The sequence below is a fragment of the Mya arenaria genome, chromosome 5, assembly GCF_026914265.1.
Source record: "Mya arenaria isolate MELC-2E11 chromosome 5, ASM2691426v1".
Taxonomy (NCBI): Eukaryota; Metazoa; Mollusca; class Bivalvia; order Myida; family Myidae; genus Mya; species Mya arenaria.
Genome location: NC_069126.1, coordinates 59,026,146 through 59,048,459, shown reverse-complemented (window position 1 = coordinate 59,048,459; position 22,314 = coordinate 59,026,146). Strand labels below are relative to the sequence as shown.

The 22,314-nt window shown below is 32.5% G+C and overlaps 1 protein-coding gene across 4 annotated transcripts in view; it reads left to right on the top strand.

Annotated features, from left to right (window-relative positions):
- Window positions 1-1,096: 1,096 nt before the first annotated feature.
- Window positions 1,097-22,314, top strand: part of LOC128233436 (uncharacterized) — a 31,289-nt gene continuing 10,071 nt past the window's right edge. The window contains exons 1-8 of one of the 4 annotated variants that reach the window (XM_052947113.1): window positions 1,097-1,377; window positions 7,874-7,932; window positions 8,137-8,215; window positions 8,984-9,292; window positions 9,661-9,933; window positions 10,097-10,390; window positions 19,081-19,425; window positions 20,052-20,360. In XM_052947113.1, coding sequence (XP_052803073.1) covers window positions 1,329-1,377; window positions 7,874-7,932; window positions 8,137-8,215; window positions 8,984-9,292; window positions 9,661-9,933; window positions 10,097-10,390; window positions 19,081-19,425; window positions 20,052-20,360 — 1,717 coding nt within the window. In that variant the 5' untranslated portion in view covers window positions 1,097-1,328. Of the gene's footprint in view, window positions 1,378-7,873; window positions 8,216-8,983; window positions 9,293-9,660; window positions 9,934-10,096; window positions 10,391-19,080; window positions 19,426-20,051; window positions 20,361-22,314 lie in introns of all 4 variants that reach the window. The other 3 variants (XM_052947112.1, XM_052947111.1, XM_052947110.1) reach the window with 3 other exon arrangements.

Sequence of the window (22,314 nt, the reverse complement as noted above, 5' to 3'; positions counted from 1 at the left end):
TACTTTATTGAATTTTCAGTCCTGCGACAAATATCTAGAGAAAATACCCGTTCTTAATACAGAGTGCAATGCTTGTGCACAAATTACATTTTTACTCCGAAAAGGAATTATATTTTTATTTACATTGCCTTGGGACTTTGAGCCCATACGTCTGTTACATGAAACAGTTCTGAATTAATTTGTCGATGCTTATATTTTAGGGATCGAATACTGAGTAAAAGCAATGTTTTTATGACATCGTATGCATTTAATCTCAATAGATATGATTTCGTTGATATGTTCATCTGAATTACAAAACAAATTTAGGAAATATATAGTATTTAAGCGAATTCGAATTACCTGTTGGCAAGAAACATATTTATTATTAATTGTAAGGAAATAAGATTTGTATGGCCGAGATACGAACCTAAATATTTCAGGACATAATATATTCAGCCCTTTACGCGCACCAATTAAGTACATATACTACTGTGAAAAACTACATGAACAAGCTAAGTAGCCAAGAGTTTAAACAAAAACTTTAATCCCGTTTAATGGCACAGCGTAAACGCCAATGACATAGAACACACAAAAAAATCAGAAAAAAACAAAAAAACACGAAACAACAGCAGCACAAAACTCCACAAACAGCACAGTGCATATATACTCTATAAACACATAGACATGTTTATCAAGGATGGTAAGGTACCGCCTTGGAACAGTCAGTAAAATGTAAATTTACTGGGGGGGTTACCAGTTTAGGCGCACAAACCTCACTCTTATCCCAACCAACCTAAATATAGAAAACAAAACGTAAAAAGTAAATCTTATCAAAGTATGCTTTAACTTGAGGAAACTTAATGATTAGTAAAAACAATTAAAATTAAACCCCAAGTACTCTGAGATGATATGTTCACATACTAGTATACTTTCTTTTGAACTTATTATGAAATAATTAAACGGGGTCAATCACTGCAAAAAGTTTATTGAAAATAATCGAAAACGCACGACTCGCTTAAGAAAACTGACTCGCCGAAATCACTATTTAATTACCGTATTCATAAATTTCAGGATCTGACAATGCACTGATAGGTTACGATCGGGGAATTATTATATAGATACGTTCACTCGTCATCTATCCTTTACATAATTTAGTTGCTGTAAATGAGATTCGCCATTAATTATTGTTAAGAAGCGATTTCTGGCGTGGTTTTACCAACTATTTATTTAAACTTAAATAACAGTGTTAAGAGTTTGATTTATCTTGTGTTTCAACATTCAAGTTTGTTAAGTCGTTGAAAATACATCCTCATTTTAAAGTGTGGTATTCGGATGATTCATTTTACAATATGAATAAACACGGAAGTTTTGGGATATTTATGATTTTAGTTATAACAGGCAAGTGTTTAAAATGTTTTCTATAAAAATGAATTCAAAATAAACATTGCGTAGGCGAGACGTATTTTCAAACGTAACTTTTAAAACGATTGTTTACCAAATATTTACATTTTATCATAACTATCTAAACTAGCTACGGCATACGCTTGTATATAAACACTATTTACGAATCATATAAAACAAAAGCTATCATTAAATCGTGACAAAGACCCTTAATTGGCCCTTGTCGGAACGATATGTTAAAGATAATGTGTTCACAAACTTACCTTTATAAGTGTATTCAAAAGTTGCTCTACAAATCAGTGAAGATAAGATTACCATTTTCAGGTGAAACGATATGGCTGACATTAAAGTGTGGCCCTTAACTTAAATGAAAAAACATAGATTGTTTGTGGGACAAACCTCTCCGTGGTGCGCTATAAGACTATTAAGTGTGCTCATTATTTGCTGAAAAGTCATGGCCTAGATACGAATGATTGCTATGAATTCAATATTTTGATAGACCTAAAAATTTGACTTTGAATTCACCTTCACATTTTATGCGCGACATGTCTTTGGTGATCTACAATACTGTTAAATTTAATTGAATTCCATTCAACTATTAAATGGTTATGACAGATTGTATATGTCGTTTTGTGGACAATTCCGAAACTATGGAGTAGTCCTTAGCTTGGTAATGGTTCAATTTGTTGTATCCGAGTCTTCGTTCATAATATGGATAACTAACACAATATGTTTGGTAAAATATATGTATATATTATAAATGTATCATGAATATGCATGCAATACATACCGTAACATATAGTTATTATCTATTCTCCATCTAGTCGATACGGCCGTGTTTTATTTCACTGACATCATTTACATGTATCACTTCGCGAGGTTAAAATGACTTTAAAAATCAATATAGTGATTTATGTGCTTAATTATGTAATGACCGGTCTTTTTAGCTTGTTGAAGCTTTCATGTAGATAATAAAGGGGTTATTAGAACTGCGTGTTGATGGGGGGGGGTCATATTCGATTCTCGTTGATTTTCTTAATTAACATTTCACTTGCGCCACTGAATTATCAAATAACCACTCGAGTCGAATACACCCTCTCAGATTGAAACGCAGCTCTAATTATGTAACAATCTTATTGTATTCAATCCAATGTGCATTCAGACATCAACCAACGTATATGTAAGATCTCAGCGCTCTAAAAAGATAAAGATTAAGGAAAAAATGATATTTGATAATGTTATATTTTTTTATTATTTTAGCTCTCTTGAATATCGTAAACTGTCTATTATCTTATCGTATGATGTGACAGTTCACATATAAGGGCTAAACCTATACAACAAATCTTCATATCAACGTTGAGATTACCACCTATGGAACATATTAATCGTAAATCCCACTCGTTATCTCACGATGGCTGTCAGTTGCCCATGCCTTTTACCGTCAGTAATCGCACGTGCATGTGTAACGATATGAAAATATACTAAAATAATAGCAAGGATCTGTCCTTTCGATTTCATGCAGAATATGCACAAGTCATGACCTTACATGGCAAAACGAAATAGGTAGAGCTGAGAGAAATAATGATCATTTCGACACACTGAAAAACAAAGACAACATATACAAACATGGTATGAAAAAAATAAGTAAAACAATTGAAAAAACATGTCTGAAATCTTCAATGGAACATATCTAATGAAAGGTAAAGGGTTATCAATACCGCAAAAATTAAACTGCCTTATTAACATGGGTACATATAACATAGACATCAACAAGTGACCTTGACCTTAAAGATAAGGGCACACATTGTATGCTGACACACCTTCGCATTATGTTTTACATTTCTTTGAAGTTTTAATGAAATATAATCAATACCAACAAAGTTATTTCCTATACAAGGTTGTTAAGGACAGACACACGGACAAACATTTCACTATATAATATATATACAGATCAAAGGCAGTCAAACGAACGTGACAAATGCCCCCGATCTGGCATTGTCAGGGTGATATCCAGTTGAACTTTTAGAACGAACCTAATTTTCAAGGCAAAGGTATAAATGGTATCCACGACGCACCTTCCCATGCTGTTTACATTCCTGTAAAATTACATCGAAAATCGAATAATTGCTGAAATAAGGAAAGAAAATACAATTTTCAATGTTCATTTATGCAAAGAAACGACAACAAATAGTTTATGTTGTTAAGTGTTACGTATAAAGAATTTAAAAAGGTTTGATGAGTTGTTTTGGAAAGTAATATAACTAACAATCCTTAGTATATATATATATATATATATAGTATGTATGCATTGTACTGTTTGCGCTGTTTTGTGCTGTTCTTCAATGTTTCTTGTTTGTGATTTTTTTGTTTTTCGTGTGCTATGTTTTTGGCGTTTACCCAGTGCCATTAAACCAGGTTTGTGTTTAAACATTTTGCTACTGAGATTGTTTCTGTAGTTTTTCACATAAGTATGGACTCGAACTAGCTACCGGTAAAATCAATATTCACTTTGTACGGCAACAAAACCTCATTTATATACCAATCGGTGTGTTCGTCAAATGAAAAGCTACTCATTTTTGTGGGGTTTTAATACATGGAAAATTCCAATTTGAAACCAAGCTTCGTTGGGAAATAAAAGAAATACAAAAGATATGTTAATGTTTGATATTATATTCTATTTTAAATGGTCTATAATTATAAACGGATAAAGAACAGTTAACTATATATGGGCCATAAAAAGTCTTCACAATTTTCTAAAAAACAGTGCGATTTGTATTGTAAGGTATAAACAAAACAGGATAATTTAGTCGTTAATGATCAGATAACAGTCTTAGTAAAAACTATGAAATACCTAACTGGGGTTAAGACCGTTTTAAGAGCTCAAACTCACCGCTGCCTTAACGTTAATAAATACGAGCACATTAAACATAACATCGGAAAGAGCATCAACTTTAATGCAATGCCGTATACAGAAACATCAACTGTATGGTAACTTCAAGGCTTCAACGACCTGATACAAATTTCACATTCAAATTAACGCATCGTGTTGAAGGAACAGTGTTTACTTGCAATCAGCTAAAATCCAAAATGATTTAATTTTGATGCTTTTAATCATTTTTATTTGCAATTATTGTACGAAAGAAATCACAAAATGAAATTGAAACTGATGAAAAAAAATTGTTAAAATTAGAAGTTGGTAATAATACGAATTAAATATTGAATGAAAAATTTACGAAATATTCTGATCATGGCTTCATGTAAGTATAGGAAACAAATATCAAACAAAGAACGTTTTCCGACAGTTTTTACATCATTTAAACTTAACAAGGAAAATGGGACACACAAGTTTATAAATTTCGGCCGGACGGGCGGTAGACCATGTCTTTCCGAACTACATGTTGAGGGGTTTAATGTTACTAAAATTCAGTGGTAGGTTGCAAATGACCAGTAGATGGCGGCTGTTATTTGGGGGTCAGTAAGACAAAGCCGCGGTCAACAGTGTTGAAAAACAGTTTCCTCATTATACTTTATGAAGAAACAATAGACCCCGGACCAGTGAAGAGATCCATTATTTTTGTCATAGGACCGTTGTCATATAGTAAAATTATGAAAGCTTTGTACGCACAATTAGCAGTTTGACATAAAACCGTGATAATTAAGTGAAAGGCATCTTTGAAAGGTATATACATTGTTTGGTGAGTATGGTAAGGAACAATGTCACGGTAAACAGTCTAATGAAAATTTATTCCAAAACGATTTGAGCTAAGACCATAAAACTCTAATGGTAGATTGCCCTTTACGAATGAATATCGCTACTATATGTGTCAGTAGACATCTGAAGGCAGTCCAGCAAATGTTTGGCAAAGTTGCATTTAGAGTCATAATGTTTTACAAACATGTCTTTTTGTACTGGCTTTACGTTAACTTATGACACATTGGTAAGGGTTCTAACGGTACTACCAACATGACATAGTGTTGCAGAGTGTCATAGTGGAAACTCTTGAAATATATTAATTCAAAGGTGACCTTGTGAAATAAAACAATTTTTGTTATTTATGGAGAGCACTACTTACAATTTGCGAAACTTTTAAACATGGGTGATAAAGTCTGTAAATGTTAAACGTCGTCCAATTTGTACAAACGTTTTTTTTTTTCATTGCTATTGCCGAATCTAAATATAGAAATATCGGGGCGTATAATATATACGACAGAATTCAATCCTATTTGATGTCTAAATTTAGCATAGTGTTTTCTTTCATGAATGATTCTTTTAACTTTAACCTAATTTCTCGAAAACCGGTTAAAGCGAATATTATTTATGTAATATTAGTTTATGCCAAACTCCTTGCTTAAGCATGTTTTCAAAATGCAAATATATTTATCAAGATTATTAGTAAAATAATTTCCATTATAATTCTTAAAATCTTTTCAAAGTTGAGTATTACACAAGTTAAACCAAACCTAATTAAACCAGCAGAAAAACGTTCATTGTTAAAAGCAGGTAAACACACGAAAAGACTCTCTGTCATTTAGTAGTAGAGTCAATTTTAAACTATTTTCGCATTTGCTGCCAATGTTCAAGTTTTTGGTAAACAGAGCACCTAACAATATCACATGCAGACTAGCACTACATGATGAAGAATAACATGAAAGTTTGATTACTCTAACGCATATACCCTTTTTGATTTAGAGTCACGCTCAATGTCGATGCTCTATATATAATTTTTATTATTAGTTAAAACAGAGTTATTTTTTACAAAGATCGTAAAAACAAACTATTGTAACTTCAATGTTGCGCGAGGGTGTGGCCTTGTGTTGTGGGAGAAACCGGAGTACCCGTACAAAACCCACTTGTCCAACTTGTGACGACAAACCAAACTCACATGCGCCAAGGCCGGGAATTGAATCCGGGTTACTGTTTTGGATGGACGGACGTAGTGACGGACGGACACTTACAAATCAATATTATTACGACCACCAACCGCAACATAAAAAAGAAAATAAATCAACAACAAGATATATTGACTTACGCGTTTACAAAATTAATTTACAAAGTGTTGCGAAAATTTCCATAACTAGAATAAAAATAATGTCAACATGTTCAATATTAAACACAGTATATGAGCAGTATTCATGCACAAAACACTTTTAAATATCGCCACAAAAGGTTGAAATGTAATCCTTAATGAAACAATTAAGTAAATATATATAAGGAATAATCAAACACTGGTAAAACTTAATTTTTGCCCAAAGACCTAAGATCAGAGAAAAAAGCACTTATATACCAAAACGAATAACAAAAATCCTCTTGCTTATTCTAAACTTTCTCTAGATGGATTAACTAGAAAATTCTGGACTAATCCAACTTATCCTGGTCAAAAATATCATAGGGCAAAACAAATTGAGAATATTGATTCTAGGTCACCTTACAATGCAACTTGATTATCAACAGTGAAGTGCGGAATTTAAACCGATATACATGTTGCAATGTACACCCTTCCCCCTCCTTTTGCGGTGGGGTATTACGATCTTAGAGGAAAACTTGAATATATTTTAATGTTTTTCGAATGAAACTAGTTTTGGTATAATTCACTGTTTGTCTTACATACTTGATAATTACATGACACTTAATCTTATTTTCAGATTTTGTCAGCAATGAGTGGTCAACATTCAGCCAATCTGACAAAATTTATTTAATATAATTGATATACCTGATAAAGTTAATGCTCAAATGAAAAGGTTCCAGTTTCTGTTTTGTTTGTTGTTATCAATTGTGTTACAAGTAAAACTATCAAAAAATCTATTAAATTGAACATGCACGAACAATAACTTGTGACGTAATTATTAATCGATGATATAACATCTAAATCACACCTATCTCTTTTCAAAAGGTATCCCCTTTAATCATCCAGTTTAAGAACCTTGATATTCAATCAAGTTTATTGTATTTATGCGAAAAACTACAGAAACAAGCTCAGTAGCAAAAAGAGTTAACATAAACCCGGTTTAATGGCACTGGGTAAACAAACGCCAAAGACATAGAACATAAATAAAAAAATAAAAAAACAATGTATGTCTTTTAAAAGGTTTTACCAATATCATTGGTAAGAGTAGCTCCCGTTTTAATCTTATCTAAAAACGATCAAAATTTACAAAATGAAATCAATCTTACCTGTACAGAGTTATAAGTTAAGGGATGTGCTTGTTCCCATAATGTCTTGTAAGGAAATATAAAAACAAATAAAAAAATACGTTTAAGTTAAAATATTTGGTGATTTTGCATAAACATGAACATTTTTTTAATCAAAATGGTGCAACATTTCAAAATAAGTCAATAAAAATCGTTTGATATAATTACATTGTACTCATATTCATCCATGCAATTCACCCTGGATATAAAAAAAAATGTAGGGCAGGCCATTAACAATCAAATCATAACAAGAGGTTGCAGCAGGAGGAAAGTTTGTTACTCGTATCAATTTTATCGTTCCAGGAATAGTGCAAAGCTGTCCCAGTGTTTATCCAGTTTTCTTTCGACGTCCTGGAAGCCAGGTGGAAATAAAACTTACAACAACTATAGACACAAATAGCTTAAGAACCTATCAGATTTCAAATGGGGACACACTTTACGTCTCAATAACATTTTTTAGAGGAATTATTGCCGACGAAACGGAGGTAAATTGTCCTAAGGCTAATTGTGAGTTATCTGGGAATGTCGATAACGGAAACTTTCTCATTACCCTATTGGATTTACAGGCAGCAGCAGCAGGAACATTCCAGTTAAGGGAAATCAACAATAACGTTGTAATATCATGCTCATCGTTATTCATTCTCGGTAAATATATTTCCTGGATTGTAAAGGAGTAGTATTACGATACATATCCTATTAAATATATATATTAAATGGGCTATTTCTAATAGGTTTGAATTTTATATTTAGTGTAGTTCACCGAAAATTACCAACTAACTCTTTGTAACATATAATGAAAATAGTGGAGAGTAAACTGTGTACATTTGATGAATGTTGTAAAGAAACTCTTTTTCATTTCTGTTGGCACTGTAGTAAAATACCAACTGTACTACAACATATTATACACATATTTAACAATGTTGATTTAAATGTGGCATATATAGTATCTTTGTTTTATTAAGATCTATAAACAATAATTTCGTAAAATTAAGTACAAAAGTATTTTTTCCTGAAATTTAAAAATATTGTTTTCCTTTTTAAAAGGAAAAATCATGATCCATCAGTATTTTGATTCAAACAGTAAAAAGCTAGCATGGGAAATGAATAATAACTCAAAGCTTTTGGATAACTGAGTTTTGATTATACTTTTTCAGTATTTTGCTTTAGTATTTGCGTGTTATTTGTAAATTCATCGACAGCTTTAGCCAGTTTTATTTTATTTTTTATTGATCTTATTTATTTATATGGAACTATTTCTGTTAACTATTTAATAATAATAGGTACTGATCATACCATGTCACCTCAAACATATGTGCATGGTTGCGCATATGATGTATAAGTAGCTTAATAATTTTATTCAAGTAATTTTATTCAAGTGTTAATAATGTAAAATGTTTACTTCGTTTTTTGTAGGGCCACCAACTCCTCCTACCGTTTTATCAAACAAAGATCCTTCCGTCGGGGCGAGTGTCATTGTTACTTGCAGAAGTGCATCTACAACCACACCATCCAACCATGGGCTTCGATTGTCGTTCAACTGGACAATTTTCGGTCAGACAAACCCTGCCGACCCGCGTTACGCGTACTCTGCATCAAGACACCAACTCACTATTTCTAATGTGCGGAAGACGGACAGCTTCATTGTCATGAAATGTTCGGCCACGGAAGATGTAATCGATGGATATACCTCTGAAAGTGATCCGTTCGCGCTCAATGTAGTTTGTAAGGATGTTACGGGTTTAAAATTTTGTCAGTGGTAAAGTTAAAAAACTAAACATATTTATATACGCTGGATACTCAAGATCACTTACTGATTAAGAAATATATGTTCTTATAATTTCAAAATACAAATTATTGAAGGAAGTGGTAAATTGCCAAATGAGCAATGTTTAAAGATAATGTTTTTATCTTGTTTTCATCACTTACAGATAAATACCTTTATTTACCTAAATGACTTATGATATAAGAAACGTTTATTACATTTCAGAACTCGAAGTCAAATTTCTGTTTTAAGTTATCAACCTAGATCATTAATTTCATTTGTATTGGTCCAGAAATGGATTCATCACAGTTATGATTTCCTTTTATAGATGGACCGAATTCTTCAATGATAAATGTCACATCACCATTTACTGTAACTGAAGGTTTTATGACTACAGACATAGCTTGCACGTCTGACTGCTGGCCTAGATGTATCAACAAGTGGTACAATGACACTACCAATGTCATTATTACAAAAACAGGCACAATGTCTTTGGGTAAACCCCAAAGAAGTCAAACTGGAAATTATACTTGCGTAGCTGAGAATATCGATGCAGAATACAACAAACGCACCAGTACCACGTTAGGAATAATAGTACATTGTAATAGCTTTGTTTTTAACATATCATTTTAAAGGTACGCGCTATATCAAATATCTAGCAATTAGCTGATAGAGTGACACGTTTTTTGAAAACAATTTCAAAACTTAAGATATAAATTAATATTCAACACCAAGTTAAAATTATTTGTCTCCTGATTATTCAGATCCTCCTGAAGTTCATGTTGACTCGAAGAACGCATCATCAGATGACAAAGTCGCCATTCTCAAGTGCATTGCAAAAGGTGTACCTGACCATTACACCTATAACAACTGGGAACAGCGGTGGATAGGCTCAAACTTAGTGAGGAACTGGCCATCTAAAGGTTTACCTAGCTTGATTCTTGAAGATCTTACATATGAACATTCAGGAGTTTATACGTGCTCAGCAAGTAACGGCGTTCCTAGGTTTCCAAATAGAATTAACAATACGGAATCATCAGCTTACATCTTCATTAAAGGTTGGTTCTAACAGTTTCTGCCCGTTTGTGATATATAGAAAAACATGTCAGCCATTCTTTTTATTTTATCATCGCATGAACTGAAACGAGGAAGCGTAAAAAAACCCAGATTTGTGGAGTTATAGACGAAAAGCTATTTAATAAACTATCTCTTGTAATATACATCTCATTTATATGACTAATATGTTGTCTAATTATTCGTTATTTACTTCCAAAGAAGTTGTTGTGTTTCCGGATGTGATAATTAATTTATTAAACATTATATCGTATTTGGCGCTTCATTATACATATAAGTTTTATAAGCTTCCAACAGAATGAATGAAAATGATTAAAATACGAACATTTCTAAATTTTAGGCAAATATGTCATAACGTTCGAAACTGTGCCGGGAAAACAAACAAAAAAAGCCGGAATGACACTAAAGGGTCGATAGCATTTCTGGGAAAGGAATTATATTACGAATAATTAGTAATCGCAACAATGAGTCGTTTTACTTTTTATTTTTTCGGTATGGTACAATCTTTAATTGGCACAACTGAGGTTTTATTCGCAGCCCTTCGTTCGCCCACATTTTCGAGTGTTGTTGTTGGGATAATTTGATAGTTTGCCCTTCAAAACATTGTTTCGCCTTGCAAACGTTCTTTAAATGTTTTTATTCTTTATATATATTTTTTTATAAAGAACCAGATGAGAATATCTGTTTTATAATTATTTCGCTAGATAAAAATAGTGTGGATGTTTACATCGCCTATTTTAAATTCGTAGTTGAATGTTTCGAAAATGTACAACATCAAGAAAACAATTATCACCACTTAAAGGCCGAGATCAAGAAGAAACACTTCTCAGGTTTAATTGGTTGCCTTTTAAATACAAGTAAGGCTCAATAACATTTAATGTTAAATTGCGGCCTACCTGTTACTAATATACATGTTTTGAGTGATTCAGTTAATATACAGAACAGAACAGAATTTATTACACGTAAACTATACAGTTTTTTGTGTTTCATATACATAATAAATATATTACAATTACAATTATACAGTGTAGTGTGAAATATTAAATAAATATTATAATCAACTTTTTTGAAGGATGAACTGAAATTGTAAATCACAAATCTACCAAACTAAAAAGTATACAGAACAGAACATATTCTATAACACGTAAATTTAACAGTATGTGTGTTATGGTTACATATAAACATATCAGCATTACAACTAAACTAAGCTGATAGCGACTGGTATTATTGACATACAAATGATGAACTGAAAAAAGTGTTATTGCAATCATCAAAGTTAGTACAAGGTTTTTATTTGACATTGGTATATGAATACATGTTGGAACAATCATTTTCAATATATAATTGAATACAGACGATAATAGAATTAAATATCATAACTTAAAGGTAAAACGTGATTTAAATATTCTAAATGATAATGTAAAAAATCAAAAAAACTACTTATTACGATGAACAATTAATGATATGGCTTATATATTCATTATTAATGTATATCTTAAGTGCTTTCGATATATATTTACCTAACATAAATGCTTCAGATTTATTTTGTGTATTTAACAGCTGAACAAGTTTAAACATACTAGGTCTAACTCTGTAATAACGTTTAATATAATTTTGTCTTAACATAACATATAATGAACACTTAAACATAAAGTGATACTCATCTTCTAATTCATTAGAATCACATAATTGACAATGACGCAAGTTTCTTTCCAGTCTATCATATCTACCAGTATGTATTCTTAGATTATGGGAACAGATACGTAATTTTGTAATAGCAATTCTCAGGCTTCTTGACGCGATATTTTCTAAATAATATTCAAATTCAAATGTGGTTTTTAGTTCTCTATACAAAGTTAAAATACCATTTTCGTTGACATTTCGTTGCCATTGCTGTAAATATTCGTCTATAAGACGTTGTTTAAAAATACAAATATAATGGTTTTCGTTTATCTGTGAATCATCACACCATACATAATTAAATCCATATCGTGTAAGAAGGTTCTTCACATTACTAAACCAGTTTGACTTATCATTATCAATATCTAACATAGCATCTTCAATGACCGATTGAATAACTATATTATCGATTTTCTTAAGTTTAAACCAGTATTTTAAAATCCGTATATATCTATTAATATGTAACGGGTATCTACCCAATTCACCATATATAGCAGCGTTGGATGTTGTTTGTCTAACCCCAAGTATAGTTTTGCAAAACTTCAAATGTATCCTCTCCAACTGTGCAGATTTTGTAAATCCCCATATTTCACAACCATATGTAATAATAGATGAAACGAAGGCATCAAATAACTGCGGTGCTAGCCTTGGTTTACATTCATACCTTTTTAAATTAGACAACAACGTGTTCATTGCTTTTAAACCTTTACCGCACAGTGTTTGGGTATTAAGATTAAAATTACCAGTATAATTCAACGTAACGCCTAAATAGTTAAAATCTTTAACAATCTCCACGTTTTCATTTCCATATATCCAAGACTCATTTCGTTTTGTACCACCCCTTTTGCGAAATACCACAATTTTTGTCTTAGCAATGTTTACCTCTAAACCCCAAGTAGTACAGTAATTATGTAATATATCTAGTGACATTTGTAAATCTTCTGGGGTTTCACCAAGTACGACCATATCATCGGCAAATAGTAATAAATTAAACATATATCCTGCAAAGCTAACCCACAATCATTTCTATTTTGTAAATATAATTCCAAGTCTTCAACGAATAGAGAAAACATTATTGGGGACATTATCTCCCCTTGCCTTAAGCCTACTGCGATATCAAAGTAATCTGAATAACTATTACAGTGTTTTACACAGGACTTAACTGACTGGTACATACTGCGTATAATACGTAACATTTTACCATCTAAATTGGATTTATACAACTTCAACCATAACGCATTCAAATATATGGAATCAAAACAACGTTTCATATCAATAAAACAACAATATGATCGTTTGTTCAAGTTTACATATTTTTGAACAATTTAGTGAAGAATAAAAACTGCATCAACTGTAGACCGACCTCTTCTAAAACCAAACTGGGCGTCAGAAATAACATTATTTTCGTCACACCATTTTGATATTCGCTGGTTAAGTACACATGTAAACAGTTTCGAAAAAATGCTTAACAGAGTTATTCCTCTATAATTTTTAACGTCAGTCTTATCGCTTTTTTGTGTAATGGTATGATAATTCCCTTAGTCCAAGCTATCGGAAAATTTCCACAGTTTAAAATGCTATTGAAAATCTCTGTAATATATCCACCTAAGATATCACATGCTTCAATAAAATACTCATTTAGCAATTTATCTTCACCCGGAGATTTATTCTTCTTAAGCAAGGCAACAGCTTTACGAACTTCATCGTATGTTATCGGGTTATCTAGATCTCCCAAAATATTATCAAGTTCATTAAAATCATAGTTCCTGTTAAAGTTTTCAGCTTCCTCATTATTATCATGATTAATATCAGCGAACATTTGCTCGAAATGATTTTTAAAATCCTCCAGAGGTACATTAACACTTTTATTTGCGATCTGTGAACGAAAATACCTCCAGAATTCTTAAGGCCTATTACGTTTCAAATTTTCAAACTCTTTCAAACGTTTAAATTTAAAAGCTCTTCGTTTCTTTGACACAGTAGTTTTATACAAACTTTTCAATCTACACAATTCAACTCTGTCTCGATCACTATGCGAATTATTATAAACATTCAAGGCGTTTTATATAAGTTCTTAGCATTTCTGCATTCTTGATCTAACCATTTAGCAGAATCAGTGATAAAGCATTTTTCAAAACTTGGGTATTCTATTACATGCCTAACAAATAATGGGTCGGCAACCTCACGAAAAATATCTGTAAAAGTATTCACCATAAAGTCAACATTAATAACATTTTGTACATCACAATGTTGAACTAAATTGTTAAAATCGACAGTTCTACCAATTAATCCATTTCTAAATGCGTCCTTTTCTTCATCACTCCATTTTAGATATTCACTCCTGCGTGGTATTTCTTTAATTACATGTGTATTGCACGCAATATCAAAAGACAATGGGGCATGATCACTGAAATCATTGAAATGACCAACCTCAAACTTATCAACAAGATTAAAATTATGTTCATTAAGTATTAAGTAATCGATAACACTTGAGCCATTTGTATTGAAACATGTATAATTGCCGACGCCAAAGTCCGCTCCCAAACGGCCGTTAACAATTCTTAGTGCAGTGGCCTTACATAAGTCTAATAACTTATTTCCATGAGAGTTACTGCCCCTGTCCATTGAGTATCTACGTAAGGGATTGTCACATACATAATTATCACCATCAATATCTGGGACATACATGTCACAAATAATGCTATCTGTTTTACATGACGTTCTGGCATTAAAATCACCATCAATCATAACTGTGCCTAATGTTTGATATTGGTTTATATCATCCTCTAAACTCGCAAAAAGATCAGTGTCTATCAATCTAGCAATAGGTGATGAATCCCCCCACATGTATACTGCTGCAAGATATATATCAGTATCAATGGTCAAATAGTGTTTGTCAATTTTTAACCAAATAATTGTATCATGCCTATTTTCAACTATCGAAATACCTTCCTTAATAGTGTTGCGAACAAAAATAACAATACCACCGCTATTTCATTTTGCCTGCCTATGCCTATACTTCCTATAATAATTATAACAATAGTACCCTGGAATATCAACATTGCTTGATTTACCGGTCCAAGACTCAGTTAAAACCATTAAATCATGCTTAACAATAAAAGAAACAAAGTTAGTGTCTTCACGCTTTGCTGCACTCAGCCCATTACAGTTCCAAATTAAGCACTTCAGCCCATCCGGCCCGTCCTATGCTTCTTTCACGGGTCTACCGTCTATGTACAGCGTGTCGTACGACACCCATGCCCTCCTTCCGGCCTGTTTTTCTTCTTTAACCCGTTTGAAGAAACGCCTCCTCTTCGCTGCTACTTCCGGTGGGAATTGCTCTGAGACGTAAAAGTCAGTGCCTCTCGAATTCCTCTGTTACTGCGCACTTGTTCGCGTTCACCGAAAAAACAAAATTTGCCGACGATGCTGCGGTGTTTCCTATCGTTTCCGTTTCCCGTGGCTCCCCTTCCGTCCGGCTGGCTCTCCTTCTGGCCCATCCTGTGCACCCTCTCAAAACGCATACTATCTACTACCTCTTTAGCTAATTTAAACTTATCGATGATAAACTCCCTCACAATCTGTTCAGACCTCGCTGGGGTCTCGCCTGTTTCTTCCGGAATATTTCCAAAGATTAAGTTGTTCCTCATGCTCTGAGATTGTACATAGTTCATATCCTCCTTCAACTTATCTTTGTCACGTTCCAGATCCGCGATCCTTCTCCTGGCCCCCTCCAACTCAACATCCACGGAGTCCACCTTGTTTTCAACTTGATCAAGTTTAGCACTGTTTTCCTTCGTAAAATTGTTTATGTGTAGCCATAACTTTTTTTAATCTCTGTCGAAATTATCTACCTTTTTGTCAAGCCCGTCAAGTGTCTTAAGCCTTATATCCATATCACTCAATTTTAAATCCATTCTCCCCAATATTGCTATAATATCAGAGTTCGTTGGTCCTAAGCTATTGTTGCCCGAATGGTCTTCCATATTTTCCTGGGCTTTGTCACACAAATGATTAAGAGGTTCGAATAAGTTGCTGATTGGTACGCTAATCTCCTCGTATAAAACAGAATTTGCTTCATTCAACACCTGGCTAATTGATTCCGATCCCTCCGGCGTTTTTTGTGTATTGATACGTTTGTTTTCACTATAGTCATCGTCACTTTCACTCCTTTTTTTCTTTTTTCTTCTGCTTTTACCAGTCAATTTAATTCCATTTTTGTATCAATTTCAAACTCTTTAAAAGCACTTTCCGATGGTATAACTTTCATAAAATCCTGATTATTTTTTCACCGTTAAACCCAAATTTACTAATTTTAGCCCACCACCCTAAAACACTCTGTCCACTACAAAGTATAATCCCCTATCTGTAATATAATTCACCGGAGATTCCTCGAGTTAACTTGCTATATTTTGAAATAGAGACAAGAAGTTGCACCGTTTGTCTGTTATTTATGTACATGGCACTTAAGGTAAAAACAGGATTTTGGATGTGTTACCAGGGCTCGACAAGGTTACCTGATTCTCCTGACCTCTATTAGCAAAATATTGAAGCCGATTAAGTTTCTAGATATATTTCCGATCTTTTCTTATCAGCAACACGTGGTTAAATAAACACTTGGTCTGACATGTGTATATAGTTTACTCACTTACAGCTTACCGATTGTTGCAATAGATCTGTTGGAATCTTGGTGTTATCTTATAAGGTATAATATTTATTAATTCTATCTGTGAGTTCAATTCCCGAAACAGTTTTATTTTATGTTTCTAGTAATGTATTTTCTAATGGATTGAATGCTTGAGTTATAGTAATTGTTTGTTAAAATCACATTGATTTACTTTTAGTATCATGATCTGGCTGTTATATCCCTAAATAATCCATGTATTTCGAAACCGAGTAATAAAAGCAATATAGTTAATTAGCGAAAGTACTGTTTGTGTTTGATCTACAGTCAATACCAAATAAAACAAGAAAAACTATGATACAAAGTATCACAGCGGGCCCACAAACAGATCTACCATGTAATTATTTTGAAGTTAGTGAAGGCTGATGTCGAGTCAAGGCTATGAAGGAATTAAAAGAGACCTATTTTGGTAAAACATTAGTCTATGCACAACTTATATTAAACACTTCTTCCAGGTTTCAGTACAACTATAAGTTTTACAGGGGACAAAGTTTTGACAGACAGACAGCACTAAATCAATATGTCTCTTGCTTACTCGGGAAAAGACATAAATAAGGCAAACCAATGTAACAGTTCTTGCACAAGCACAGCTGTAACAATACTTTTTTATTTTTGGTACCCATTTTTATATTCAGTAACAATTCTTGGGACATTTAGATACTTATATTGAAAATAAGTTTCAATAACATATTAGTTAAATCACTATGTAAATTGACACTAACTTTACAATGCATCAGAGTCAAGTTTTTATATATGTTACATTGATCAGCTGAGGAATTGGTCAGTAACTTGTCAATACGGCAGTATCGAGTTTCCCTAAAGCATACATTGGTCAGCTAAGAAATTGGTCATTAAAATCTGAATGAGGCAGTAATTGGTCATCTATATGCACTGGACCATGAACCTTTGAGGCTGAATGGACTATACAAGTTAATGAACAAATAATAAAAAAAATTAAATAATTACACTCATTTCGCCATTTATGATTCATGCTTTATTTGTTTACATCATATGAACATTTCATTAGCAACGGTTTGCCTTGTTTTCCACAAAACAACTTTGGAAATACAACAGATTGAAGAGAAATCTATTTCATTTAAAATTATCAATAATGGATTGGCAAACAATATTCTTTTGATCGTTCTTTGATGTAGTGCAGATAGTTTTCCACATGTTGTGATGCTAACATTTAAGCTACATTTACAATTAAAATAATTGGTTCAAACAATTGTAAATGAAACACCTAAAAAAGCAATTTAATCCGTGAAATCTTCTCATCTTTTCACCAAATCAGCAAAAAAACTAAAATTACTCAATTCATTTCAATGAACTGCCATTTTCAATAACAAAATACACAATCATCCGTCTTTACGTACACTTTAAGGAGTATTTAAAATAAATTAAACAAAATAAGTCTTAAAAAATCATTAATTTCAAAAAAAATATTCCTTCTTTGTCTATATGGTCAGCAATTGGTCAGCAAATCTACTCTATTTCTATATCGTCAGCTAACTCGTCAGCAATGTAGTACGTGCCAAGAAACGTTCCGAAAACAAACGTTCGAAAGACAACTCTGTATAAAAATAGAATGTGTCTACATTATTAATTTAAAAAGTAACACCGTTTATTTAATGACGAGACAATCATTATTGTAAGAACGACAACTCATATATTCAAGGGAAAAATTGACTGTGTCTACATTTTCAGCTCAAAAGTACTTGATTTTTTTAGGAAAAAGAGACGCATATTTTCAACCAAGTTCTTAAGTCTCCATAAACCTTTTACTCACCACGTATTAAATATAGCGGTAGTGTGCCTGGGCTTCTAATCCAGATGTATCTGACATGATATTAGTACGACTTGCCGTATATAGTTGTTTATACAAAAATTCATGTTTTTGAACTGATAGGAAAACGTCGAATAAAAGCAACCATCATCAGTCGCGTCACGGTAAACATGTTCTTTCGAAACAAGCAAACTCATATACCAATTTAGCATATAAATATATCATATAATTGAACTGCCCGGGATGGTTTCCCACGAAAGCAACAGAGAATACGATAACCCATTTACTAGCAGTATTAACAATATATAATATTTCATGCATACAAGTTAAGATAAGCCCTGCGTTCCGTTGAGGCTAACACTCATCAACTATATTTAACGTTTGCAATTTGGTTCCCCGCACATTTTCATTATCTAGATGATGTACACGAAAAGTCGATATGCTTTTGTTATTCGTGAACTTATTCGTGTTAAGCTTTGTTTTAAACGAAGAACATGATTATATTAAAAGAACATTTTTTTCAGATGTGCCTGTGGTTTTGTCACCTACTTTATCAAAAGAAGAAATACTTGTCGTTCTTAGTAAACTTGGCGATACAATATATGTAAACATAACGGTATTTTCCAACGTTGGTGGCTTTGAGGCTTCTGTAGAAAGAACTTATGGCAGTTTCCATCCAAATACAATTAGCTCAGTGATATCAGAGAAAAAAGTGATGCTTCCAGTGTTTGGTACATTGATTGAAGAAGATGGCTATTCTGTTGATATTGTCATAATCACGGAAAATGAACAAGATTTTTCCTATTACACAGTACGAATCAAAAATGATTTCAAGCAAACAACGCTTCTCATTGATGTTAGAGCTGAAGGTTTGTATTACTTGTTAAATCAAGTCCAATAGTTAACACTAAACGATGATAGGTTGTAGTGTCTTGCACAACGCAGTTTGGCACTAGGACTACGTGCCATTAAAAATGATATGTTACCTTTAAGGACATATTGAAGTTCGTAGAGCGAACTCCTCAAACAACTTAAGAGATATCACACTTATAATTGGAACACATTATCGTCATAATATGTATAAGTACATTCTACTTAAATCCGCCATTGTCTACAGTTATACATGATAATCTCGCTAAATTTAGAAAATATAATGGCATACGTCCGACCCCATGCTATGACATATGCTAGATGTAATTATATTGTTTTTTTAGAAACTTCATTGCTTTATCGTTTATAAAAACAAATGTCATACCAGTGCACTATACGTTTGTCATTCATTTGAATAATTTTATAGTCAACTTTTTCTTCTTTACCCACAAGATAATGCTAGTTACATGTGTATTTATGATTTATCTGATGTATAAATAATGTGTGGCCAAATGAATACTACGTGATTCTAAGAAAATCAGGTGTAGCGTTTTTTCTGTTTTTTTTATTTTGTATTTTTTTTGATATTTCTTTGTTTTTCTAAACAATTTGCAAATCCTTCTAGGTCCTCCGACAATTCCTACTCAATTCACAGTCAGCAAAATCACTCAGAATGCGATCGAAACGTCATGGTTTGCGGAGTTTAACGGAGGATTTCGACAAACCTTTGTTATACAGATAAGCATTGATGAACATCACTGGAGCAACGCATCGATTCGAATTGAAGACATCGATACGCTAAGCAAAATATACAGGCATACAATAAACAATCTTGACCACTCAACAAAGTATTTTCTTCGATTATATGCCTTTAATGAGCTAGGTACGAGTGGTTTTACTAGTGCTTTACAAGCCACGACCATTGACACTCAAGGTAAGTGGTTTTTAAGCATTTTATCATCAAGGTTTGGTGCAGTTTCAATCGGATTTGGCTTTTGAACAATTTTGTGCCATTTACGACTTCTACAACCTTTCTCGAACAGAGTACTACACTACAATATTATACTGATAACTGATTTGTACCTTACAATATTTAGGTTCAAACTTAGAATTATGAGCTTTACACAAAAATTTCACAATTTTAAATGCATTTGTGACAAAACTGAATAACATAATAAATTACATATACAATCTAGATGTTTTGTAAAATATCCCAAATTCACAGGTTATTGTGTTCATAGGGTATAAAAACAACTTATGTTGAATAACTTCCAATAAAGGAAATAAACTCCTTAGAGATGAAATGTTCTTGATTTCTAGGAATGTTAAATATCAATCAATCAATCACTCAATCAATCGATTAATCAATATGTATTCGACTAAACCGTGTTTATGAAAACCATAAATGGCTGTCTGTATGGTACATAAAAACTACCTCCTATCCAAGTTACATAAAACACACACAACTAGAGCTGGAACATGATTTTCTACTAGTACATTTATACAATTATGGAATACTACGTTTTCCACTTTTTATAAAATCAACTTGTCGCTTCGACCTTTCTTAAAAAAACATTACATAGAGTCATCCATAGAGCCAAAAATACTCAGTCGAACAGTCTGGTTACATCGTACTGATTTGATCAGAGATGTGACGTCCTGACATTTGATATTTTTTTAAGATAAAGTAACTACCTTTATGTACAAAACTATTTTTACATACTACGTCACAGATATATCAGTGAAAACCTGATATACATGAAAAACTTGATAAATACAGTTGCTTAAAATACAAAATTATGCATCATATACCTGAAGAGTAATCCGCATAAACATGACAATCTAAATGTGACACATGAATATGATATATTAATGTTCATGAAATGACAAAGACTAATATGTTGTATAAATATCAAACTCCAAACTGGTTAACAAATTGGCATCTGCTGAACAACAATCTAAAATGTCATTCAAAGTACAAAATATAAAACATTACCCGAATAAATAGTAATCAATATCTGAAAACAAATAGATAAAACATTGTATAAGTAATGCCTTCTTTGAGAATGAGTGTTATGCTTGTGCATACGAGTGTATACAACATGATAGTGCACAAAACAAAAAATATGTAACAAAAACCTCCGAAGCATATATATAACCTAACTGATGATTTTATACTCATACGTTTGCATCAATGCAATGTTTAAACCACTCAATCAGCATATCGTTGCTATGCAATAAATGTATTATAAGATATTGACAGTCAAGCACTTCGCATATTGAGTTTAGGACACAAAACATGTTTCAGCATGTATTCATTTGTACAGTGTGAAATCATATTCCATATTTGTTGGACTACTGCATCTTGTTGATCTCCTTAGCTCCTGTGGCTCGTCGGGCTTGATTCTTAGTATCTGTTAAAAAGAAGAATCAACCGGCTGATGTTCATGTTGATGTCAATTTTCTTACTCCATATGTTCTACCTCATCATCTTGATCTTTATTTTGTTCGTCAAAAGTCCATTATCTACTTCAAAACTTTCCTCAGATTCATTATCTTCTTCTTCATCTTCTAACTGATTTTTATCATTGTTATATTCATAGGTAAGTTGATCTGCATTATTATATTGAATGTATTAAACATTGGTTTCATTAGTTTTCGGCGTTCTTAGAATGACATGAATGCCTTATCATCTTTTGAATCATTCGTTTAACATTCAAATATTAGTAACGCCTACTCCTCTTAGTAGTATTTATTATTTATTTTGCTTCTTTTTAATTCATTATTATATACTTCGACAACACTGTCTTTGTTGTTTTCTTCCAAATATATCTGAAACTAGCAATAGGTGGTTCTTACTTAGTATGGGCTTGAGGTCGAATCCTTCT